Genomic DNA, 26,233 nt, shown 5'->3' on the forward strand with positions numbered 1-26,233 from the left:
CCAGCGCGGGCTTCTCGATCTACCGCGCGCGCGCGCCTGCGCGCGCTCCCTCCTCGGCCCCCCTACCCTGCAGCAAGGGGAGCGTGACGTAATGCAACCTCAGCATGTCAGCAGCGATATAAAGGAGGACGGGGCGGCGCGCCTCCCAGACGCAGAGTAGCTTGTGATTGGCTTGAGCTGCGGAACCTCGGAAACCCGAATGTGAGGAGCTTACGGATCCACAGCTGCCGCCCCCCGCAGAAATCCGGAGCGCGGGTCAGAATCCAACTGGCGGCGGCGGCGGCGGCGGCGGCGGCGGCGGCGGCGGGCGGCGGCGGCGGCGGCGGCGGCGGCGGCGGCGGCGGCGGCGGCGGCGGCGGCGGCAGGTAAGGAGACTCCTGAGGAGAAAGTGGACGGACTTGGATCTGCGGAGCTCAGTGTTGTTCGCGTGACTGGAGGAGAGGCTCCCACCAGCGTGTAGTGTAGGGCGAAAGGGAACAATGGAAGTGGCGTCTAGTCCTAAGCTTTCCCTCCCCCTCGGACAGACAGTTCTCCGCAGCAGCCAGTGGCTGGAGGAATTGAGAGAATTACTTCCCCCCTCAGCCAACGTCTTCTGCTCTCAGGCCAGAGCCCCCCCGGGGGCGAGAGCCGTCGCTGAGCCCGTCGGTGGTTTAGGGTGAGGGGAAAATGGCGGAAAACAAAACGGTGAAGTGAAGAATGCGGCTTCCCCTGGCATTTTCTCTCAGCGACCCCCCCCCAATATTCCTTTCACTTGCAACCCACCCCCCCCCCACCTCGCCCTCGCCCTCGCCCTCGCCCGCGGCGAATGGTAACCTTGGAATGCGCGAGGGATGGCGGCGTTTGCGAGAAGGTGGCAACGAATCGGGCATTTTAGGGGCTAGGGAGCCGGCAGAGACGGGGGGGGGGCTGTTCGGGGGGGGCCGTGTGCGGCAACTGTCGTCTCCGCTGAAACACCACCATTTTGGTTCCCAGCCGTCTCCCGTGTAGCGGGGCAGAGGGAGCAGGAGGAGGATGAGGGTTTGGGCAGCACGGCGTGGGTAGCAGCGGTGGCGACCGCTGCACCAAGTGAGAGGGAGGAGGGGAAAGGGTATTCTTGTCTCTTCTCTCCCTGCCTCTCCACTGCGAAGGTTCTCTCTTTCGGTTTAAGATCCAGTCAGATGGGTAATATTGGAGAGGGCACGTGTGTGCATTCTGCTCAAAATGATTGAAACTTGGCATGATCGTGGGAAAGGGAGACTTCTGCGGGAAGAGGGTTGCGTCCAAAGCTGCAATACTGCTACTTGCCAGGGCTCCTTTGTCTCCTATCTCTGCAAATACTACTTTCGCATTCTCTTGTTCTGCCGCCTTAGGATTTCTCTTCTGTCCCTCACCCTATTTACATCATCCCGAAGCTAGGTCCTGAATGAGCTGTGCTTAGAGGGATCGGATGAGAGCAAGATGTGTTTTGTTTTGATTTGATTTTTGTTTTGTGATTCCTGTTCCTCGTGCAATGATGGAAAGATGTTTACTTGAGGCGTACTTGGTGGTTACCTCCATTCAATGAGGATGTGAGACACACTCTCGAGAAGACTGAGAAGCCTAGCTATCTATTGGCTATTGAATACTTAACACACTGCTGTTCTCAGACCTCATTCATTATTGATCTTATTGAAACTTCCTATATGGGAGAAAGGTGCTCCAATTTATTTATTTGGTATTCTTACAGTGTGATGTTCCCCCTAGTAGTTGCACTATGTGTTAAATTTTACACTTCATTGAGCACTAGTGCAGGTTTTTCTCTATGGATTTGGCAAGGATAAAGCTTGCCCTTGGTCGATTCTCTTTCACTTTACAAAATAGGGTGTTGCTAGTGATTTTTAAAATACGTTTTAGAGAAGATACTGGTTTAGTCAAGTGGTCGAATTCTCAGTGTAATAACGTTGCTTATGTCGTCGTAGGTAGTTTCTGTTAGAATCCCTTCGGTTGCTTTTTGATTGACAGATTTAAGCTTATGAACCCTTCCCAAACTCACCCTGAATGTTAAAGTGTGACGAAAAATTTTTAAGTTGTGTAAGAGATTTGGCAATGTTTTAACATATCTAATGTTGAGTGTATTTTTACAATAGGTAAAAAGGACGTTTTTCCAAAGAAAATAATAGTTCAGAAGGAACAATAACAAAAAGAAATTGCTGCAGACTGTATTTTACAATATGTAAGAAAATCTACAGTTTCTTCCAGACACTCATATTAAGGTGATTAACAAATTACTTAATGTTTTATCTTATTTAATAATTAAACAAAATTAAATGTTTAAAACATTTTTAAGATGTTCGTAATTGTTCTATTAGTTACGTGGTAAAGAAAGCGGTTGCTCTAATTAAATTTGAAATAGTACACTATTTTAAATTAAAAATAAATACTTTTGGCATTTTAATTTATCTCTGTGGACATATAGGTAGTTTATTGTGAACTCTCTTGGCCCTTCTAGACCTCATTTTGAAGGCAGAAAACAATATGGTATTTGAAAAGAGAAAATACAGCTAAGAATTTCTAAAAATTTGTAATTTTGCTCACACAGAAAGTAATTTTTTGAATTGTTTTAATATACAGAGATGTCACCTACTGCTGTAGAATTGTGATATACATGACTCAAATGTTGATAAAGATTACTCTGTGAGTCTCTCCTGCCTCCGGTACACCTATAGAACTTTGAGGCAAGGGGAAAAAATTCTTAGTGATCTCCTGTACTTTTTTTAAGGATAGATTAAGTTGTCTTACATGGCAGCTTTCTAAAACTTTCTAAAACTTAATGATGTAACCTCATCTTTTGTGCAATATAGCCCAATTTATTAACCACTCAACTAAAAATGAGGAAGTGTTTTATAAAATTGACAGATTTTTTGGCTGATTTACTTAGAATCTTATAGTTGAAAGGGAAGTATACACACAGTTGTAAGAAATATGTTGAGTGACAGAATCTGACTTTTGGTTCCATACTGTCTGGTGGTCTTAAATATAGGGTAAGTGATTTGAAATGAAATAGGTTGAACCCTTGCTTTTAAAACTAACATGAGGCTAGCATGACTTTATTAATCATTAATGAAAAAAATCAGTTATAGAATTAAAGCTATCAGTTATACAAGTAAAAGATATTCTGAAAGAAACAATTTGCTAAATGTTTGTATGTGATTGATCTTATCTTTACCATATTTAGGAAGCAGTCATGTTTCATGAGTCCTCAAAACTGTGAGACAAGAGAATGTAGTAGAGTGAGGCCAGACGTCCTTACTGGCTCAAAGAACTCCAGGGATACTGGGATAGAACATTTTACATTATAAGTAGAACCCCGGGATCCAGAGGTGAAACACAAGTTTATCTGCAGAGCTACGCTGCAGGGCTGATCTGGGTCTGGAAGAAATGGATGAGAGCCACTGGATGAAATTCACTAATACTAGACATCTGAGTCCTCTAGTAATGTATAAATATCCCAACTATTGTCTGTTGTCATCTTGTTCTCCCTTTTCTTCTTTTATAACCTATATTTTAACTGGAACCTCAATGCTACAGTTTTGTTCTTTTGCTTGTTTCTATCACTTCCCTATGGCTCATCACCCTTACTGTGCTTATTCTCCATTATCTTTGGTTTACTTCCACTTGGCCCTTCTTTTACTTATGGTTGTCACATAAGTCATCTAATAGAGGTTTTTGTTTGTTTGTTTTGTTTTCCTTTGTAATGAGATTTGCACACCTGGTTGAGAGACACATTTTCAATAGCCATTTTTTTCTCAAAACTGCTGGCTGTAGCCTAAATGTATTTAAACTATTTTTAAAACCATTTCTTTTACAGAGATTTGTGAATGCATTTTGTTAAGTATGGATTCAGGTGTTGGAAGTCTTGGACTACACACATCAGACTCTAGAATGGCCCATACCATGATTATGCAGGATTTTGGTAAAGCATTTTCTTTGTTGTATTTTTTTTCTTTCTTTTTGAAAAGTCAGAACATGCTAAATATAAAATCTATATTAAGGAAGGGGGTAATTACAAGGAAAAATTGCTCTTTTGCTGGGAAAGCACATTTGTAGGGCTTATTTTCTTAAAGTGAAGCTATGTGTCAGTAGTCTAGTTAAAATCATTCTTACAATTTTGTGGGCAGTTTGAGGTAAAGAACTTTGGAATATAGTGGTAATATATCATTGGAAATGAAAACCCAATTTGCATAAATACCTGCATCAGTTCTCGCATGTAGGAGATACTAAATTGGTTTTCTAAAATACAGTTTAAGTTGCATTGTTAAAGGTAAAAAAGTAAGCACTTCAGTCATTTCAAAGAAGTTAGATGTTTATATAGTGATAGAGGAATATCTTGCACTAGGTGATTAATCATATTCTGATGCCATATCCTCAGAAAGTTGTTACTAATAGCATTACATTTTTCTTTTTTTGAAAAAGAAAAAAATTCCTACTTGTGTGGCCACATTTTTCAGTACCCTCTTAACAGTAGTCATTTTGATGAAGATGCTAAGATTCCACTGACAGTCAGCAAAGGAACTGAATTTGGGCAGAGTCAGTCTGAATGATAGAAGATAGTGAAGTATAAGAGTCAGGGAGAGGGTGGTAAGAATTAAAGAGAAGATCAGAGTGAGAATGGAAAAGACAAATGGTAAATTGGGATAAAAAGTAAACAGAAACATGCGCTATTGTGGAACTGTCAAAGATGAAATTAGGAATGGGGGATTACAACAAGTGATACTTAAGAAAATGCTCCTACTGTTTTCAGATAATATGGTTGAGTATGTTTTTGTGTCTCCTGTTGTAAAGCCCACAGTAATGAGAGTCAGAAGAACTGGAGTCTAGTCTTGGCAGTCCTATTAATTATCTGTGTAAACTTGAGCAAATTACTTAATTCACTTTTATGAGGGGTTTGAACTAGATAACATTTAATGTCCTCTCTAGTTCTATGATTCCTTGATATTCTGTCTGATGGATAAAGCTGCAGTGCGTAGATCAAGATTCAGTGTGGTGGGAATTGAGATGACTATGTAGTTAATTGATGAATAGAAAGGAATCATAGATTTATTCTGCTGAGTCAGAAGTGAGTTGTGTTGATTAGGGATGATTTAGAAGTGATTTTAGGTGAAAAAGGGATAAATTCTAGAAGAAGGACAAAGAGCTGAAGAGTAAGATTTCAAAAAGAATTTTGTGAATTCTTTGCTGGAGAGAGTTTTTCAAATACTGGCACACTTGAAATTCAGTATGGTAAATTAAGTTTTGGTTGAAATGTCAACTTTTTTACCTCTTAAAAATAAGACATTTTAAGTAGAAGAAACACACTATTTCTTCCATTTAATACAAAATATTACCTACCCTCTGGCATTTGGTACAGTGCCAGAACCTCCTTCAGTCCTAAAGAAGTTGCCCATTAGCAAGTAAAGCTTAATTCCTTTCAAAGATTGAAAAAAAATGTCTAATTGGTGCTGGTGAACATTTACTTGGAGTTCCTCTTACTTTTCTTTCCATTGTCTCTCCTCAGTGTCTTCAGATTTAATTAATCCCTTATTATATCTAATACTAACCTTTCCAAATTCTAAAATTTCATTAGAAATTAGATACATTCTTTAAGTTTTGGCTAACATCAAAACTTAGATATCTATCTGAAGTCTCATAAATTAATGATATTTGTGAAACATAAGAGTTTACCATACATAGGTAGCGCTAGCCAGGTAAGCACACTGTGTGGTACAGGATCTGTAAATTCTGTAAGGTTCTTGGTTGGAAAGGGGTAGCAACTATATTAAGAATCTGAACTATTAATTTAATTCAGAAATGTATTGGAACAGTTTCTTTTGAAGGATATTTGAGAGTTTAAATTTTATAGTAGTATACTTTATGTAATAATTTTGCACACATCTCAGTATAATGGTTGGAATCTGTGCCATTTAGTTTAGTTGTTAAGATTTCATTGCTAAAAAGAATCCATATTGCTTTGGGATTTCAGCAACAAAATAGTCTTTCTTAGTAGCCCAAGACAGACCCAGCAAATACCAAATTTTATGCTGTCCTTCTGGTGAGATTCCAGGTATTCACATTTAAATGTAATAACTTTAGTAAGAAGGGAAATGATGACTTGTTTCTTACTGTTACCTGGTTATCTAATTGATTTCACACTTTTTAAATTATTTTCTTCATATCATTTCTAATTTGCTACCTAGTGAGATAAATTTTTAATGCTCTTTAATGCTGCTTACTGAATGCCTTAACATTTAAATGATTGACTTTTTTGGTAGGTCTTTTCATTCTTTCTCAAACTATTCCTTTAGTAGTGGTTCACTTGGTTAATCCTATAAATTTATTTAAAAAAAAAAAACGGTCTCTAGAGTAAATAAATTCTATTCTCCTCGTTTAACCAAGTGAAAAAAAGCCAGTCTGGGGTGAAACAATGAATTCAGTTCCCAACTTAAACCTTGGGCAATCTTATTTAACCTCTATAAACGATAGTTCCTTCATATTTAAAATGGGGATAATAACACACCATACTATACAGTTCTGAGGCTTAAATGAGGTAATATATGTAAAAGATTTAGGTTGCTTGGTGCATAGTCAGTACTCAATAAATATAGCTTGTGTATAGCTAAAATAAGTGACTTTGTTTAGAAATTCAGTGGAATCTAACAGATGAACTGATAAGAGGAAAGAACAAAATTTAATAAAAGACATCTTGGATCTTGGTCTGAGTAATCTTCTAGTACCCTATAGGGAATTCATCAGTTCTTGGTCTAGGGTAAACAAGCATATTTGAATTCATTTTGGTTTAGCCCTGATTTATTTTGACCTACAAGTTCCTGCTAGAGTAAAAGCTAAGCAAGCTGAAAAACACTTATTTCATCTTAGAATTCTCCCAAACAGGTTAATCTGAACCCAAGCTAGCACTTGCGTTATTCTGTCCTTCCATTCTTCCCTAGTGTCTACTCTCAGGAACCAAATTAGCTTCCAACAATGCTCTAAAATAAATGGAATTTCTCACAATTTAAGTCTGACTTGTGAAAAGATTTTATAAAATACTAATTTTGTTGTTCATATACATGGAATTTCAATACTCTGAATTTTATAGGCATAACATTTAATTTTTCCTTACTAAAAACCACATTTCCATTCTGATTGAATACTAAATTTGAACCCCCACCTTCTCCTCACCTCCAGAAATGGCCAGTGGAGTAATGAGGGAATAGAAAGTATTTGTTCTATACATACTCCCTTTCTCTACCAGATTTTTAAGGTTGAGGGCTGTGTCATTTTGAGGTAATACGATGGTTCAGTTGAGAGTTTGAGAATAGGGAAAAGATACAGAAGAGTTGAAAGGAAGGTGATCCTGAAAGGCACCTTTCCCTTCTCATTGTTATTTTTTGATGTGTTAGGGTATTTTTTTAGAGTGAAAGTAGGTTTATTCAGAGAGATGCACACTCCATAGACCCAGTGCAGGCCATCTCAGAAGGCCAGAGAGGCAACAAGGCGTAGGGGTGGGTGTTTAGCTTAAAGTAAAAGTAGATACACACTCCAGAGACAGAGTGCGGGCTGTCTCAGAAGGTGAGAGAGAACGATAGGCTTAGGAGATACACACTCCATAGGCAGAATGTGGGCCACCTCGATGTGTTAGGGTATTAATAGTGTTCACTCGTCTCCATCCTAACTTATTAACAACTTCCATAATGAATTGGTTAGTAATAGTGGATAATGCATAGCAAGTGGCACTCTTTCAGGTATTACTTTGTAGGCAGTGATCATTATGTTAAAAAAAACAAACTTTGTACTGGATTATTTCATGTAGATAATTTTGTTATAAGTTAGCCCACAAATTCTCTTAACTTGTTTACTCTACCACTCCAGAGAGGCAGAATATAACAGAATTACTCATGAAGGAATTTTACACCCTTACAATAGTTATAAGGGGGTAGGAATTGGTGTTTACCATCCTGCTCAGGAAAAACATTATTTAAAACTTTTCTTCTGCAGATTTACTAATTTAGAATTCAGTACAATTTAGAGTCTATGCATGCTTTTTAAATAAACAAATCAAATCTTTATCTAAAATGAGTTGAGTTTTTTCTCCCCAAATCAGATGTTAAAAGATGCTGTACACCAGAAATTGATACAACATTGTAAACTGACTAGACTTCAATAAGAAGGATGCTTTCTAGTTTTGTATATAGTAATTCTCATAAAATAAAGAAGTTCAGGGACTTTTATGTTCATAATACATTTTTTCTAATATAATAAACTTATATTTTATTAACTCAATGTAACATGTTAGCAGCCTTTTATGTTTGTGCATCCTTTTTATTTTTTATTTTATTTTTTTTTTAGATTTGATCTTGTGTATATTTCCCTGTGCTGTACAGTATAATCTTGTTTATCTGTTCTACAATTTTGAAATCCCGTCTATCCCTTTTTATTTTAATTTTAATTTTAATTTTTTGAAATGCTAGACTCACAGGAAGTAGAAAAATAGTCCATGGGGTCCTGTATACCCTTTACTCATCTTTCTTAAATGGTAACATCTCATATAATCGTAGTACAATGTCAAAAACAGAAAATTAACATTGGTGCACTACTGTTAACTAGACTATAGACCTTATTTGGTTTTCACCATTTTTGTGTGTGTGAGTGTATATAGTTCTATGCAGTTTAATCCCATATATTAATTTGCGTAGGGACTACTACAATGAAGATACAGAACTGTTCTATCACCATATATATGCTATGCCAATATATTCACACACACCCCCTACCCTTCATCACACCACAATTTCACCCCTCACACTAGAACTGCTAGTCTGTTCTCCATCCCTGAAGTTGTAGAATTTTGAGAATATTATATAAATGATTCCATTTGTACATTATATGGTACAGTAACTGTTGGAAATTTTCTTTTTTTACTTAGCATAATTTTCTGGATATTGATTCAGATTGTTGTGAATGTATCAATGGTTTGTCCGTTTTTTACTGCTGAGTAGTATCCCATAGTAAGGATGAGCCAGAGTTGGTTTAACCGGCCATCTATCTGCTTACGGACATTTGGGCTGTTTTCGATTTTTTGCTACTAGGAATAAAAGCCTGCTATGAACTATTATGAATGTTCATATACAGCTTTTTTTGTAAAGGTATGTTTTAATATATCTGGGAAAATGCCAGAGTGTAATTATTAGGTTGTATTGGTAAGACCGTGTTTTTTGTAAGAAACTCTCAAATTATTTTCTAGAGTGGCTGCTACTGTTACATATAAGAGATCCAGTTTCTCTGCATCCCCAACCTGTGGTGTTATCACAGTTTTTTGTTTTAGCTGTTGTAATTGGTATGTGGTAATATCTCACTGTGGCTTTTTTGTTTTACTTGAAAATAAAGTACATTAATTTTAAGGTCTTAATTTAGATTTTACTGACATTGTTTTCACCCACCTCTGCCCTAATTCCTGGTCAGTAATGATTTTTATTGCAGTTAAATTGTGTGATTTTTTTTAAAATGATAGTTTGGCCAGGGCTGTTTCATATTTTAAAACTATTTTATGTCATCTGATATACTAAGTATAATAATTTTAATTAATAAAATAACTTTACTTTTTTTGGATAATTGTTTGTATTATAGTGGCTGGAATGGCTGGTACTGCACATATCGATGGAGACCATATTGTTGTTTCAGTTCCTGAGGCTGTATTAGTTTCTGATGTTGTCACAGATGATGGGATAACTCTTGATCATGGCCTTGCAGCTGAAGTTGTCCATGGGCCTGATATCATCACCGAGACTGATGTAGTAACAGAAGGTGTAATTGTTCCTGAAGCTGTACTTGAGGCTGATGTTGCTATTGAAGAAGATTTAGAGGAAGATGATGGTGATCACATCTTGACGTCTGAGCTAATTACAGAAACCGTTAGAGTACCTGAGCAGGTTTTTGTGGCTGACCTTGTTACTGGTCCTGATGGACACTTAGAACATGTGGTCCAAGACTGTGTTTCAGGAGTCGACTCTCCCACGATGGTATCAGAGGAGGTTCTTGTAACTAATTCAGATACAGAAACTGTGATTCAAGCAGCTGGTGGTGTTCCTGGTTCTACAGTTACTATTAAAACCGAAGATGATGATGATGATGATGATGATGTCAAGAGCACTTCTGAAGACTACTTAATGATATCGTGTAAGTGAAATTTAAAGTCCATAATTACTTGGTAGATTGATTTATATATAACACGGAAAGGTTTTCTAGGATGAGGAATCTTTTCAATAAAAGTCATGGAAGTCATCTTTTTGAAGAACTTTTTTCAAAGCTGTGTTGAGATGTTTTTTTGAATTTGCTCGTGTTTTTAGTTTACTCAATGAAACTCCATACCCACAATGAAGTAAAATAATGCAATTTATTAATATATTAGAACAAAAATATAGATTGGAAGGTTTAAAAAATACAAAGTTTTAATGGTAAATATATATATATATTTCAAAATGGAAAGTTTATATGGCCACTGCTTTCTTTTTTCTTTTTTTTTTTTTAAGTGCAGGGAGGTAATTAAGTTTATTTATTTATTTTAGAGGAGGTACTGGGGATTGAATCCAAGACCTCCTGCATACTAAGTATGCGCTCTACCACTTGAGCCATAGGCTCCCTCCTGCTTTCTTTTTAATATGACAGGTACTGGAGTTGTCAGTTTAGTTTTGCTTAGGAATTTAAGCATAATATGTTAAGAAATGTGTAATTAGTTTTTTCGTTAAATACTTGAAAAGTAAACCATCAACTCAGATTGTATTCTACAATTCTTCCTGTGTTTATTTTCTATTTGACTATATATGTGTGTGTATAATCTCTGCAAAAATACTTTAAACGTATTTATTTCAGACTGCTTTACAATGTCCTTAAGACATGCTATCGGAATGACGAAGATAAAAATATCTTGTTTTTATTTTAAGTGGTAGGTTTGCCTAAACAGCAACAATAATAAAAATCTCATGATAAGTTGTTGATGGAACTTGAGGAAGAAGTGGGTCTATTCTTATAAAATTTGAAGGCTTCATGCTAGGAGTAAAGGTTAGATGAAGACTTCACTTTTCCAGGGAGGAATTTTGTTCTTTTCTTTTTAAGATAAAACATTGTTGATTGGGGGTGCATTACTGGGCAGAATAATTGTGTATATGTGAAAGTGATTGCATGTTTTATGTGTGCATCAGTGAATTTAAAACTAAAAACAATTTAGATTTACTTAATTTGTAAATATGTTTCTGAAGTCTGAAATGTTAACTTTTTTCCTAAGCGTTTTTGAAAGTGAATATGTACGTTGTTTTTAAGGGAATGGTTTAAGCCACTAAAAGAACTCTGCAAATGTTACTACCTCTTTTTAAATTGATGTGGATTACAAAAGCAACTTCATATTTACTTCTTAACCTGGCATTAAAAAAAAAGCAAAACTATGGTTATGGTATGGCAAAAGTCGGTAGTCTTTCTATACCAAAATAAATTCAATATGCCTTTAAAAGGATACTTGTCAAATTAAAATCTTTGGTATTAAAGTGGTCTAAAATTTAAACGTCTTATATATTGTGAATAGGCACACCTTAACATATATTCTATGATTTGATTCTACAAAAATTTTTTGACTTTCTAGAATATTTTAATTTCAAATTTTTTTCTTGATATTACCATATATGTCAAATACAAAGACTTCTGTCTTTCTAGTCTAATAAAATTAGACTGAAAATTATAAAGAACATTGTGCTGCTCATAATATTTGAACTGCTGTGGGTTCATTTTCGGGGGAATTTAGATTGGGGATTAATTAGCTCCTTAATCATTAGTAAAGAAACAGCAATGTTTTTTAAAAACCCCTTTTAAACTTCAGCAATTTTTTTATTGTGGAAAATGGGATATACAAAAATTAAAATTTTTTTATATCATCCATTTTCGCACCACCCAGATCCTTGGCCATTTTTCTAATGGTTAGAATACTCAAATTAGGACTGATTTCTCTTTATTACTATTTTCACTTACTTTATTTTATTCAAAATTTTATTTTTATTTACTGTTTTCTTCATCTCTTAATCTTCAATTCATTTTTTTTAACCTCTTGGTATCTGTTGACTATTGAATCTTTCAGGAGTTAGAGAATAAATTGCCTTGAAAGGCCTCAATGTTGATTTTAAAAGGCTGTTTTTTTTCCCAATATATCTTCAAACAACTCTAAGAGATAAAGTTGAGGATTTAAAACAGACTTCTGTTGTGTTCCTGAATCCCTAACTATTCCTATAAGGAAACCTTATCAGTAGCTGAGTTTTAGTGGTAGGAGTTTGTCTTCTTTTGGTTTCTGAAGTGCATCTGAGTTATTCCCTCTTTCAGGTCAAATGTCACAATTTCTTTATTTTAGCAGATAGGCTCTTTCACTTGTGCTGAGTAACTTGGAAATTAATATAAGATAACTTTGTCTGTCTAAGGTTATCCCAGGTGTGCTATGCTTTAAAAATACCTAATACCCATAAGGCATTCATGGGTGATGATTTCTTTTAAGAAAGCTTTGCTACAGAGGGAGATTCCTTTAATAATGAGCCAATATAATGCATTCAAATTATTTTTTTTACCTTTATATAAAATCAGCTTATATTTCTTTCAGAAACATAGTTTTGTATAAAGCAAAATATCTTGGTAGGGTTATTATGGGATGGTTCATCAAACCACCAGTTTCAGGAGTGAAAGAGAAAAGTTAACATCTTTGTATTTTTTTAAATATAACAGCTTTATTGAGATGTAGTTCACATACCATACACTTCACTCTTTTAAGGTATGCAACTCAGTGGTTTTTAGTATATTCACAGAATTGTATCACTATCACCATAATTAATTTTAGAATTTTTTCTTCCCCCCAAAAGAAATCCCCATACCCTTTAGCAGTCACCACCTCCTACTCCTGCCACCCATCAGGCAACCACTAATCCAGTTTCTCTCTCTATAGATTTGCCTGTTCTCAACATTTCATATAAATGGAATCATCTAAAATGTGGCCTTTCGTGTCTGGCTTCTTTCACTTAGTAGAATGCTTTCAAGGATCATCCATATTGTAGCATGTGTCAGTTCTTTATTCTTTTTTATCAATGAGTAATATTTCATTATATGGATATGTGGTTTATCCATTTATAAGGTGATGGACATTTGGATTATTTTTACTTCTTGGCTATTACGAATAACGCTGCTATTAACATTCTTGTGCAAGTATTTGTGGTCATAGATTTTCAGATCTCTTGGGTACATATACCTGCGAGTGGAATATCTTTGTGATTTAAATGTTACTAAGTTTTGTTTGTTTCACATTGTGAAATACAGATCCTTTACACATTGCCTCACCACATCCCTGTGGTACATCAACATACAGTTGACACTTGAACAACACAGGTTTGAACTGTGCGGGCCTACTAATACAAGGAACTTTTTTTTCAATAAATATGTACTACAGTACTACATAATTTGAGGTTGGTTGAATCCACAGATGTGTAACCTCAGATATGGAGGGCCAACTGTAAAGTTACACACTGATTTTCGACTGTGAGTAGTCTCAGTGCCCCTAACCCCTCACATTGTTCAAGGGTCAGCTGGACTTTATATTGATAATATATTCACCATATAATTTTAGTGGATGTAACATGAAAAGGGTGCAGTAAAAAGCCTACTTAGCTTTAAAAAAGAATATTATATTGTACATTTTGGTAAAATTAAATTTTAATCAAATTGTGCCAACGGGCTGTAGAATATTGAACAATAGCAAACTTTGCAGTGTTGGCAATTAGTGCATCTTACTCTTTAGCGCTAGTAGATTTCTGTGTTGTGTATATTATTACAGGCTTATTATTGGCTGAGATGTAGTATGGATTGAGAAACAACGCTGCGGGACTTGAATATTGCAAGCCTTGTAACAAACAAAAAGGTTAAGCTTGAATTTTGGATATTCTGAGTATTATCTGCATTAAGAAGAGTCTTTGAGGATCTATTTCTAAAGTCTGTTGATTGCCTATTAAGTCTTTGCTAACTTTGTACTTTCTATAACAAAGGATATAGAATAAATCTTGGTAAAGTTAATGGTTTATCTCTTAAAACTGCACACTAACACATTTAATAACTTTATCATCATCTATGAACTTAAATACAGAACAAGTTTAGTTACTCAATAAATTTCAAAATTGTCCATTCTGAGGAATCTAATCTAAGTAGAAAATAATGGATACACTAAGCTATGGACTTTAAGGAAAGATATAAATGGAATCAGAATAGCAACAGTAATTTCAACACTTCAAGCGAAAATTACGGTACAAAACTGTTGAGAAGTGACCAAACAAATGTCTGTTTCATTTCATGAGCTTTAATTTTGTGAATTATAGTTTTAATTCAATTTATCCCAGAAGGAACTGTGTTCACTTTAAACCATTGAAGTATAATAAAGTAGTATTTATCAAATGAGAGAATTTTTTTTCATTAATTTTTTGTAAGTTATTCCACCTAAGAAACTCATATTTTGGACACTTTGAGTTTTTTTGTATCCTATGTCTTTATTCCCAAGAATGAGAAAGTACTTTTTTTTCTGAAGACTTAACTTGACTCTTTTAATTTTTTTGTGATCTCATTGTTTTTTCCAACATATTTTAAAAGAGAAGCTATTGAATCAGTAATATCAGAGTCTTCATCATCTTTTTTTCTTATTTCATTTTAATCTGTCCTATTGTAAAAAAAAAAATTGCCCAAAAATGTAGTAATAGAATTAGGGGCAATGATGGAATGAAATTTTTTTTTCTATTTATTTTGATCATTTAGGTGCTCTCTTTCATAAACAATAAACTGTTTGAACTCTTAAATAATGTGGAATCATTTATATTTAATCAGAAAGTTAAGTATCTTTGCACTGCAAAAAGAATTTCTGAAATATGTTGCTTTTCACCATTTTGAAAGGCCAAAATAATGTTTTTGATTTGCATGTTCAAAACTTTGAAACTAAGGTAGAAAAAAAAGTAGACTTTGACCCATTTAGATCTTTCTGAAATTCATATTTTAAGAGTACTGAGTTAATAACTTTTTAATGTCACTTTATTCTGTTTTCAGTGGTTCTGGAATTGTTTAGGTATAGTCAGAGACTTTGTGACTTTATGTTTCATATATGATACTATGATATATATATATATATATATATGTATAGTATGGAGGGAGGAGAAGATTTTTAAATTTAGATTACATTTCAACTTTTATAGAGACAGGACAAATATTGAAATAAAAAATGGTACACATGTAATATTTGGGGGAAAATATTGTTTAATATTTATGTCCAAAGAATAAACTTTATGAATATAAGTCATTGCATAGCTTGTACATAATAGCCACTTGAAGCTAAATGCTGTCCTTAAAGAATCAAATTTTTAAAGTATACTTCAAATGTAAGTAATATCCTCAGATATTGTTGCTTTATCTTTATATATGATTTTGAAGCAAAGCCTACAATAGGAAGCTTAGAAGTATACAAAATTTCTGATTTGAAGTTGTCTTCCATTGACTCAAGAGGAATTACAAGTATTTATTAAGATTTTATTTTTATGATTTCTGAAAAGCCATTGTTGTGAAATCATTCAGGTGTTTTCTGTGTTTCCTCTTTAAATACTAGATTTCATGTTAATTGGTTTTAGACATGGTGCTATTTAATTTTGGAATTGGTGTTTATGTCAGCTTATTTTATGAGTACTATGTATTTTAATTTTCTGTTATTGATTTTGGTGTTAGGATTTAACTTAAAATTTTGAACGTGATGGAAGTTTATTTAATCTTTTCCCATACCATTCAAATTAAAGCTGTATAGTTAAGATTATTTCATATATATAAATTGAAATCTTGAATAAGTTTTTAATATAATTGTGATCATGTAGTGTATCTATCTTGTATACTGTTTTTTCATGAAATATACCACTTTTAATAGTTGCATAATAGATCATTAATTGAATATAGTGGGTAGGTGGTTAACACATTATTTCACGTTGCACTTATTATGCTTAACACCCACTAAATGTCAGTGGTACTTTCTGACTGAAATAGTTTCCTCTTTTTATTTTACAGTGGATGATGTTGGGGAAAAATTAGAGCATATGGGGAACACACCATTAAAAATCGGCAATGATGGCTCACAAGAAGATGTTAAAGAAGATGGATTTGGTTCAGAAGTTATAAAAGTGTATATATTTAAAGCTGAGGCTGAAGATGATGTTGAAATAGGTACAAAGACTAATTTTAATTTGTTGTTATAATAGTTGAAATTAGAACTCATCTTTTTTGGCAACTATTCTAATATTGCCTTCAAAGTACAGATTTTTTATAGGTTTCTTTGGGGATGGAATATTTTTAAATTGTATATAAATATAAAGCAAGAATACAGAACAAGTCAGATCCTTAGACTTTTTCAAACATAAGTAGAGTATTCCAGTTGAAATATCAAAGCAAATGAGTGGAGGGGATTTGGTTTAGAGTAGGAAATTACAGGTATTTAAGGGCAGGCTAGAAGCTAGAGGTTAGAGGCAGGCTGCTTGGATTTCAAGCCTGGTTCTGCCATTTAGCTGAGTGGTCTTTGGTGATTACTTAACCTCCCTTCTGCCTCAGTTTCTTCATCCATAAAATGGCTGTAATGATAGATAGTAACTACCTTATAAGGCTATAGTGAGGATTAATGCACAGATACATGCAAAAGACTTATGTAGTGCTTGGCATATATAAGTGTGATGTAAGTGTTAACATTTGTTATTTCTAAGTGATGACTGAAAATTTAAAGTGCAATTTATAAGAAAATTCTCTTGACTCTTAGAAATTCATATTGGAATATTTGGAGGGAATATTTTTCTAAAGGAAAATATTTTTATATATCCTCCTTATTAACTTAAGGAATTATTTCATTATACTTATTGATTTTGATATGTGTTTTAATTTTTAAGGTGGAACAGAAATTGTCACAGAAAGTGAGTACACCAATGGACATTCTGTAGCTGGAGTGCTTGACCAGAGCCGAATGCAGCGGGAGAAGATGGTTTACATGGCAGTTAAAGATTCTTCTCAAGAAGAAGATGATATCAGTAAGAAAAAAAGGCACTGTAGTGACTTATCAGTAGCCATGATGCATTCTTTTTTAAAAACAGAGCAATCTTAGAGATTCAAGCACTACATAGGAACAAAGTTCAATAAAATAAGTCTGACCCTTTGCTGTAATTAATTTAAAAGGGAATGGTCCTTTTGACCATTTGTGCATACATTATTTTTCAAATAAACAAAAATAAAATACTATGTTTCAGATACTAGGAATACAGAGATTGGCAACGTATGGTTCTTGACTTTAGTAGAGCCCACAAATATGTAGGGAATTACTGAGAATCTACTTTGTGTGTGTTATTGAATATGTTGCACGTATTATCTCATTTAATTCTCATAACTTATCTCTGAGGTAGGTGGTATTATCCCTGTTTTATGGAAGGAAAAGTGCTCAAGGAAATTAAGCAATTGCCCAAGATCATTCCAATATTAAGAGAGGAAGGTAGGATTTGAACTCATGTCTGTCTAATTTTACTGCCAGTGCTCTTTGCACATGGCAGTGAGCACTGTTGGCCTCTCTCTTTCAATTTAGCAGTGGAAGGGCAGAAGGGTTGTTCTTCTGCCACTGAGGGATTAGCTGAGTAAGTATTCTTCCAATCAAGCTGCCAGGATTGTATTATTGTGCCTTTGATGGTCTCCAAGTAGTTGCTACTTAAGGTTTCTTGGGGCTGAGTACCACAGGGTGAAAAAAATCTCCTCAGATTTCCTTTCCTGCCGTGGTACACATTTTCTTATGAAGACATTTTACTCTCTGCCTACTTTGTCCTCCCTTTAGTGTAGGAATGTAGCCCTTCCGTAAGGTTTTTTTCTGTCTTCTTGCCATGCTGCGACAAAAACTGCTTTGTTTTGCCCTAGAAGATGAAGAGCCTCCACTTCAGTGCATTACTTTGACAATGCTTATAGACTTTACCTGTACTGCACTATGATCCCCACTCCTCAAATTTCCTTCCCTAGAAGCTATGAAGAGCTGAATTCCAATCCCAAACGTGAATAATATGCCACAGCTGAAAATATCAAAACAAATGAGTCTAGAGGATTTGGTTGGAGAGAAAAAGAGTTAAATAATTTCTCTTTGGTCTCTAAATTCTTTATTTTTTTTAATGACTGATCAGTAAAAAGGGACACAGTAGAAGGTGAGAGACTGAGGGTTAGATTAGCTGATGCCACAATTCCATGGGGACATAGAAAACTTAGACCAACTTCTTTTTCTGACTAATTGAAAGAAGGGAAAACTAGAAGAAGGATACTTTTATCCCCCACATTTTTTCCACATTTTTCAATAGTGAATAGAAAGTCCCAGTATGTGAATCAAATGAAAAGCATAAATTCAAGCCAATTTTCTATATAACAGGTTAAATCTAAGTGGATTATTTCACATAAAATATACTAATTGACTATCTAGATTTAAATTCTTTTTACACCAATACTGCATTTCTTTAAATGAGTCTCACGTAATGCTTTTGTCATCAGTAGGGTCTCTGAAAATCCTGCTTCTTAGAGGGTGTCCACATATCCTTGAGCACCAGTATTTTGTGTAATATATATGTATATAGTTTTAATGATCTCCATTTTTAATTCTTTTTCAGTTACTAGTATTTTTTTATTATTTTTCATTGCATGTACAGTACTACATTTAAGTTATATTATGTGGTATAGCATGGACCACTTTCTAGTATTGATTCTATGGGAAGTGCTTTCTGAGTTCCAAAGAATTATCAGGCAGAATTATGGAATACAACTCTTATAAATTTGCAATGCCCAATGGACTGTAAAATCAGTATATTTCAAGCGCACATGTTTTATACAATCTAAAAGTCATTTTCACAGGACTAGGTTCCAAGAGGAGAATAAGAATTCTAATGAATGATTGTCTCCTAGTGGCACTAGCCTCCAAAGTGCCTAATGTAATTTTTAAATTAACCAAATTGAAATCTTGAAAGTTGAAAGATTTAAATTGTTTGGAAAATTTTACCCATTTATTAAATATTTGGGGTTATAAACAAGCAATTATTTCTAAAATTTAGGTTGCGCTGAAATAGCAGATGAAGTTTACATGGAAGTCATTGTAGGGGAAGAGGAAGGAACTTCTCTCCCTGAGACTCAGCTTGAGGACTCTGATGTTAATAAAACAATTGTCCCTGTTGTCTGGGCTGCGGCATATGGTAGGACACTGGCATTTTTTCACCTGATAAGTACATAACATATCTATTTGATCAGCCTTTAGGTCATTAAATATGCTATGCTAATGCCCCCCATGAGTTGGCTAATATAAAATGTTTTGCTGTGGACCGATTCATCTCTAGTTACTTACATGATTTTCATACCACATATCTTGTGTTATTTAAAATGAACCTTGCTTAATGCATTGTATTTTTCAGTAGGGTTTACTTTAAATCCTACCTGTATAAGTGAGTGCCATAAAAATTTTATTTTTTCTAAAATAGGACTGTCCTTTGAAAATTGAAATATTCCCCTTTTGGAAAAACTTATTTCATGTATTAACACCACAAATAATAAGATATTGAGGTTTTGAAAAGGAACAGAAATCCAGGTGTGCTCTTCTAGGAAGTACGTAATGGAAGGTAAATTTATCAAGTTATTTATTTCCCTTTCTATTTTATCTCATTCCTAGTAATTTACAAGATGGTTCAGGTATACTCTTTACTTTGAAAAATTTTGTTGTTCAAATGCATTAATTTATCTTAACTTGGTTTTTCCAAAGGTTCACTCATTCAGCAGTCATTTATTGAACATCTTCAATTTTGAGGGTATTCTGCAGAAAGAAATATCTACCCAGGTTTTATTTAAAAAGTAAGCTTTTTTTGGATGTTAGTAGTTCCAAGGATGCTGACAGCACCCCTTATTTTCAGTGTGTGAAATTATCTAATCTATGGGAGTGGAATAACTCAGCAACAAAAAAAGTTTAATCCAAGGAGCGGTGGTCAAAGTAAGATTTGGTAGATTGAGATGTAATCCACCAATAATCATTATACTTGGTCTAGCAGTTTTTAATAATCTTTTTTTTTTTTTTTAGGAGATGAAAGAAGAGTTTCTCGAAGGTATGAAGACTGTCAGTCATCAGGTGAGAGAGCATTATATGTGAGATCTAAGTTAAGTAGCTGGTTTTATTTACTGTTTGGTATATATAGGGTTATTAGTTTGTGTGTACAGACACATTCGTTGAACTCTACTTGCCTGATCATATCTAGTTATAAGAGTTTACCTCTTTGAGGGACTGATTAATTTATGTGCGTTATTCTATGAATGCAATTCATTTTAAATTTACCTAAAGATAGCAAATATTAGGCCACTTACTACATATGCTATAAAAGATTGCTATGGAAAAATTATAAAATAGAAATTATTTGACATAAAAGTAAAAATTATTCATGATATCAACCACTTGTTAATGTCTTCTTTGGGGTGGAAATGTTTTCTTAATTTCTATGGCAACCAGTAAATTTATATAGCTGTTGCATAAAACTCATGTCCCAGCTTAATTTTTTTTTCAAGTTTTAATACACTTCATATAGTGTTATTTATTCCATGGTTGATAGTTTTTATTTTCTTAAGCAAGGAGACTTTTTTTTATGATAATATGTCTTACTGTTCTGTTTCTATCTTTAGGAGGTATTTGACTCTAAATTTAACTAGATTTCAATGGAATTGATGAGAGGCATATGTATCATAGCATTTAAGCTAAACAGTTTCTTAGGTCTACATTTTTAAGCTAAATTGTATAACATAAGATAGTGTGAGAACTGAGACTTTATTAAGTACTTTATTTTGTATACACTGATCCCGCTGAAATTATGGTAAATTGACTGCCACATTTATCTTAACACTTTAAAAAATTAATCTTAATACTTAATACTTTTAACATGAAGTAAAGGTATTCTAAAGCATAAATACAAGAAATCTGTTGTTTGTCATGTATTACAGTCACCATGATTGTATTGGTTAACTAACACATAAAAATTTCTTTGCCAAATCTCTTAAATTTGATTGTCCTTCACTGATGAGAAATTTATCTGATGCGAAGACTTTGTTTAAGGTCATAGAATTAAGTTTCTTACATTACATTCACCTTATCAGTTTATTCCTTTAGGATTAGTAAATTGGGATATTTTAAAGTTAATTTCACATGATATTGTATTAAAAGTGTTTGCATATATACATGTGTGTGAGAGAGTGTAAAAAAGAAAGGAGACAATGGATATACTTTGTGAAATTCAGTACCACAGTGGCCACTTGATGCCATGTCATCTCTAGTAATTCATCTAACCAAAACCAAAAAGTATAAATACATGTAGTTTAATGGTATATCGATTTATTTTTCAGGAAATACTTTGGACTCAGCATTAGAAAACAGAAGCAGTACAGCAGCACAGTACCTTCAAATTTGTGATAGCATTAATACAAATAAAGTACTTAAACAAAAAGCTAAGAAGAGGAGAAGGGGAGAAACCAGGCAGTGGCAAACAGGTAAAATACTAATACTTTGCTTTATGAATATTATAATTCCTTTAAATGCAGAAGTATTTTTTGTAACCCAAGAATATAAGTCAGTTGTTTATAGTGTAGTTCTACTCACATGTACCTGTTTGTGTTTCATCTAAATAGTTGGGTTTTTTAAGTGTTTTACTGGTACTTAATAAAACTATGCTTGTTTGCTCTTTACCCAAATGATATTTTTAAGGAGGATTTCATGTTGGCTTAATAAAGGGTGCCTGTTTCTAGTTTGCAAAGTGCATGTGATACAGCATTTTGGCAGCTGAGTAGTCTATGGTAGAGTGCTCACTTTTTAGTGAGCTACTTTGTTATAAATTGCTTTTCATATGCATTTTATCTTACAGGATTTTATTTCACTAGTATAGTTCTCACATTGTGAATGTCAGCTAATTTTCGCACCTTTGCTGTAAAACCCTTTTAAAACAGTCTGGCCAAATGTCACAACTTCCCTTTTTTTTTTTTAATCTAGCTGTTATAATAGGCCCTGATGGACAGCCCCTGACAGTATACCCTTGCCATATTTGCACAAAAAAGTTTAAATCCAGGGGATTCTTGAAAAGACACATGAAGAATCATCCTGATCATTTGATGAGAAAAAAGTATCAGTGTACAGATTGTGACTTTACAACTAACAAGAAAGTGAGTTTCCATAACCACTTAGAAAGCCATAAGCTTATAAACAAAGTTGACAAAACCCATGAATTTACGGAATACACACGAAGATACAGAGAGGCTAGTCCACTGAGTTCAAATAAACTTATATTAAGAGACAAGGAGCCGAAGATGCACAAGTGCAAATACTGTGACTATGAAACTGCAGAACAAGGACTGTTAAACCGACATTTACTGGCTGTCCACAGCAAAAATTTTCCTCATGTTTGTGTTGAGTGTGGGAAGGGCTTTCGACATCCTTCTGAACTCAAGAAGCATATGAGAACCCATACTGGTGAGAAGCCATATCAGTGTCAGTATTGTGTCTTCAGGTGTGCAGATCAATCAAATCTGAAAACTCACATTAAGTCTAAGCATGGTAACAATTTGCCATATAAATGTGAGCATTGTCCCCAAGCATTTGGTGATGAGAGGGAGCTTCAACGCCATCTGGATTTATTTCAAGGACATAAGACACACCAGTGTCCTCATTGTGACCATAAGAGCACCAACTCAAGTGACCTTAAACGGCACATCATATCTGTCCACACTAAGGACTTTCCTCACAAATGTGAGGTCTGTGATAAAGGTTTCCATCGGCCTTCTGAGCTCAAAAAGCATAGTGATATCCATAAGGGTAGGAAGATTCATCAGTGTAGACACTGTGACTTTAAAACATCAGATCCATTTATTCTTAGTGGCCATATCCTTTCAGTTCATACTAAGGATCAGTCATTGAAGTGTAAAAGGTGCAAAAGAGGGTTCAGACAACAAAATGAGCTCAAAAAGCATATGAAGACTCACACTGGAAGGAAGATTTACCAATGTGAGTATTGTGAATACAGCACTACAGATGCGTCTGGCTTTAAACGGCATGTGATATCAATACATACAAAAGACTATCCACACAGGTGTGAATTCTGCAAGAAGGGATTCCGAAGACCATCAGAAAAAAACCAGCATATTATGAGACACCACAAAGAGGCTCTTATGTAATAAGATCAATATAAAGAAAGAAGCTATTTAGAAAATATAATATGCTACATGGGAAGATAATTTCACAAACTTTCATCTGGTTACAAAGCTTGATATTAAATTTGCATTCTTTTTATTAAAGATCTTAAGATATTTGAATTGATGGGGGGTTTCATAGCCCTCTGAAAATTAAAGAATTTAAGGAGCACCATAGAATGGTTGCAGAAAAACCTTATTGTCTATTTAAATAGTATTATATGCATAATTAAACTACAGAGGGGAAGAGCAAAGACAACCACTTTATTTGGCTGATCATACTAGAGACAAATGTTTCTGAAAAGATCATACCTAATTAAGGAGTTTAGCGATGCTTTACTATGGTAAGCAAACCTCACTTTTACGCAATTTTAGAAATGAGGTGGGGGTCATCCATCAGTCACTTAGTCATTGAGCCTTTTATATGGTACCTGGAAATTGAATTCCAGAATTGGCAAGTTTTATGCATTCATTTAAAAAAAAATTTGTGCATTCATTTAAAAAATTTCACTGGAAAACTGGTTAGATTAATTCAATACTATTTAAAAGAATTTCAGAGCTGCTAAGATTTTACCATGGGATAGGATGTTTAAATATAGCATTCTGTGCTGAAGTCTAAGGTGAGGTCTAAAGATTAAAGTTCCCTTTTTTCTGATGTTCAAGTTGATTGTTGTTCAGTATGGCAGTTATGACAAAAGTATATTTGAGTCAAATGTGGCTTTCTAAAATGGATGCAACAGTAGTGTTGCAAAAGTTAGCACTATATTTCTTAATGATCTAAAGATTAAATTGAGAGAACACAGTTTTCTTAACTATTATAATGTTTAGAGGTTTTTTTAGGACAGTTTTAGCAAGTATGATTGTTCTAGTCTTACTTGCTCTAATGTTTAAAGGTGCAATTTTATGCCATTATTGAAATTTTTGATTTTTAAAATCTATACACCATGTTATTAACATGCATTTTCAATATGAGGCAGTATTTATGCAGTATTTAACAAAACACTATGCTGCCAATAGTTTGGAGGTGGATATTCAGTTTACAGTGTGTAAATTTAAAATATGCATCCCTTTAACAACACTTTGTGTTAGCATGCTGCAAATCAAAATGGCGCTTAATATAAAAAGCTGGTTTAGGGAAATTTAATGAAAATCTTGTTCATAAATGTAATGCATATGATGTGTACTTTTAAGTTTTAGTTGCTTCATGTTTACACTCAGCTGTTCAGCATAATTAAAATGTAATTTTACTTCATGCTATATTGTGGTTTTGTGTTTCAAATAATGTTCACCTTTCTGTTTTTGCACCAGATAAGAATCAGTTCCTTGAGAATAAATTTTTTATCTTTCTTAACTTCAGAATATTAAATTTGGAAAATCTAAAATTGTGTGTCATGTGGTTGTAAATGATGTACACGCTGTAAAATAAGATTGTCACTGTTACGTGGAATTATTATTTCTAAATGTTACTCATTGAAATGAGCATACAATAAAAAGCATTTATTGCACTTCAAGGTTTTATGAGTTTATTTAAAGCTGTGTTGTAATATTCAATCTTTATTAAAAGACTTTTCACTTAAAATTGCTCTTAGGCAATTTTGTGCGCAGTTTAACATCTTGGAGAATTTTGTGAAGTAACAACTACATGAGCTAGGAATTTAAACAGGAATTTATCATTGTGGCATGATTATTCCTCAGAAATTTGTGATTTTCTAAAACCATGATGGAATGCTTTTAAAGTTGCCCATCTTAAGACTTAAGACTTAGTATTATAGAGAAAACTAAAAATTATTAACCTGCTTAAGTACCAGGATCCTGGAAAATGAATCTAATTATGTTCCCCATAGACCAATATACATTCAAAAGGAAAAGTATTAAATCAAGTATTTGGGGAAGATTTCTGCAAATGAGCATAAAAATAACCTGCTATACTCAAACTAGTGAGCATTCAATAGAATTCATGTACCTAGATACATAGCACTGTTGCTTAAGACTTTGTCAGTTGGGTTAATTATTCTTTAATAACCACTAAGAGAAAAAGAAGACATCTATTAGCCATTACATGTTAGACGAGTGCTTTAAGCTTTAAAGTCTATAGCATTCACCTAGGGATATCGTTAAAATACATACTGTAATTCAGTAGGTGTGGGATGGGGCCTACAATTCTGTGTTTCTAGCAAGCCCCCAGTATGTTACCACCATAGGATTAATAAGGTGGTAGGCAAAGCCCTCCGTGTAATTCTGGTACACTTTGGCAACTTTGCTTAAACAAATACATATGGGTGAGTAGATAGAGGAAATCCACACTCAAGACATGGCATTTGAGCTGAGACATGAGTGGCAAGAAGAAACTGGTCATATGAAGATCTTGTGCAAGAGCATACAAAGCAGAGAAACATACATGCAAATGCAAATAACCTGAGATGGTACAAGGTTTGTCTGGATCATGGTGAGGGGGTACTGTTAAGAGATGAGACCTGTGAGAATTTCAAATGGGAAACCAATGGAAGGTTTTAAGGAAAGGAATGATGTGAGATGATTTACATTTTGAAGATCACTGTGGAGGTTGTGTGAAGAATGTACTGTAAAGGAGCCGAGGGAAGCAGGGAGCCATATGAAAAGATTATTCCAGTTGTTCATGGTTACAATGGAGCTGGAGAAAAGCAAATGGATTTTCTTTCTCATAAATTTGGTCTAGAAAACGTCAGCCAAGATAGAACAGGTAAGAATTCAGTCCATGTTGCAAATGAAAGATTGTCTTAAAAATCATAGATTTTACCAGCACAGGCCTGCCTTAATATGACCTAAAAGTGTAGGTCAAAATACCTTCACAAGAAGGAGAAACAATTTGGGAATTACTAAAAAGGCATTTTTTTTTTTTTCAGAACAGTTCAGGGTCGTAATGTGGAGATGGATTTGTCTGATTGTCATTTATAAATGGCCTATACCATGA

General features: G+C 34.3%; 1 protein-coding gene across 3 annotated transcripts; it reads left to right on the top strand.

Moving 5' to 3' along the window:
* Positions 1-306: 306 nt before the first annotated feature.
* Positions 307-24,788, top strand: ZNF711 (zinc finger protein 711). Of its 3 annotated transcripts, XM_032474414.1 has the most exons (11): positions 307-365; positions 2,106-2,231; positions 3,194-3,455; positions 3,827-3,931; positions 9,619-10,167; positions 16,093-16,248; positions 16,959-17,096; positions 19,134-19,271; positions 20,144-20,191; positions 21,451-21,594; positions 22,091-24,788. In XM_032474414.1, exons 4-11 carry the CDS (start codon positions 3,853-3,855, stop codon positions 23,266-23,268), a joined length of 2,430 nt encoding a protein of 809 aa, XP_032330305.1. In that variant the 5' UTR covers positions 307-365; positions 2,106-2,231; positions 3,194-3,455; positions 3,827-3,852; the 3' UTR covers positions 23,269-24,788. The 3 variants fall into 3 exon arrangements, with proteins under 3 accessions (XP_032330305.1, XP_032330307.1, XP_032330304.1); XM_032474416.1 differs by lacking the exon at positions 19,134-19,271 and having other exon boundaries at positions 314-365; positions 3,194-3,931; XM_032474413.1 differs by lacking the exons at positions 307-365; positions 2,106-2,231 and having other exon boundaries at positions 2,282-3,931.
* Positions 24,789-26,233: the final 1,445 nt, after the last annotated feature.

The sequence above is a fragment of the Camelus ferus genome, chromosome X (assembly GCF_009834535.1).
Source record: "Camelus ferus isolate YT-003-E chromosome X, BCGSAC_Cfer_1.0, whole genome shotgun sequence".
NCBI lineage: Eukaryota > Metazoa > Chordata > Mammalia > Artiodactyla > Camelidae > Camelus > Camelus ferus.

Coding starts and splice junctions, on each gene's coding strand:
- ZNF711 (XM_032474414.1), top strand. CDS start 3,853: ATGGATTCAGGTGTTGGAAGTCTTGGACTACACACATCAGACTCTAGA. Junction 17,097..19,133: donor TCAAGAAGAAGATGATATCA/GTAAGAAAAAAA, acceptor TCTAAAATTTAG/GTTGCGCTGAAATAGCAGAT. Junction 19,272..20,143: donor TGTCTGGGCTGCGGCATATG/GTAGGACACTGG, acceptor TTTTTTTTTTAG/GAGATGAAAGAAGAGTTTCT.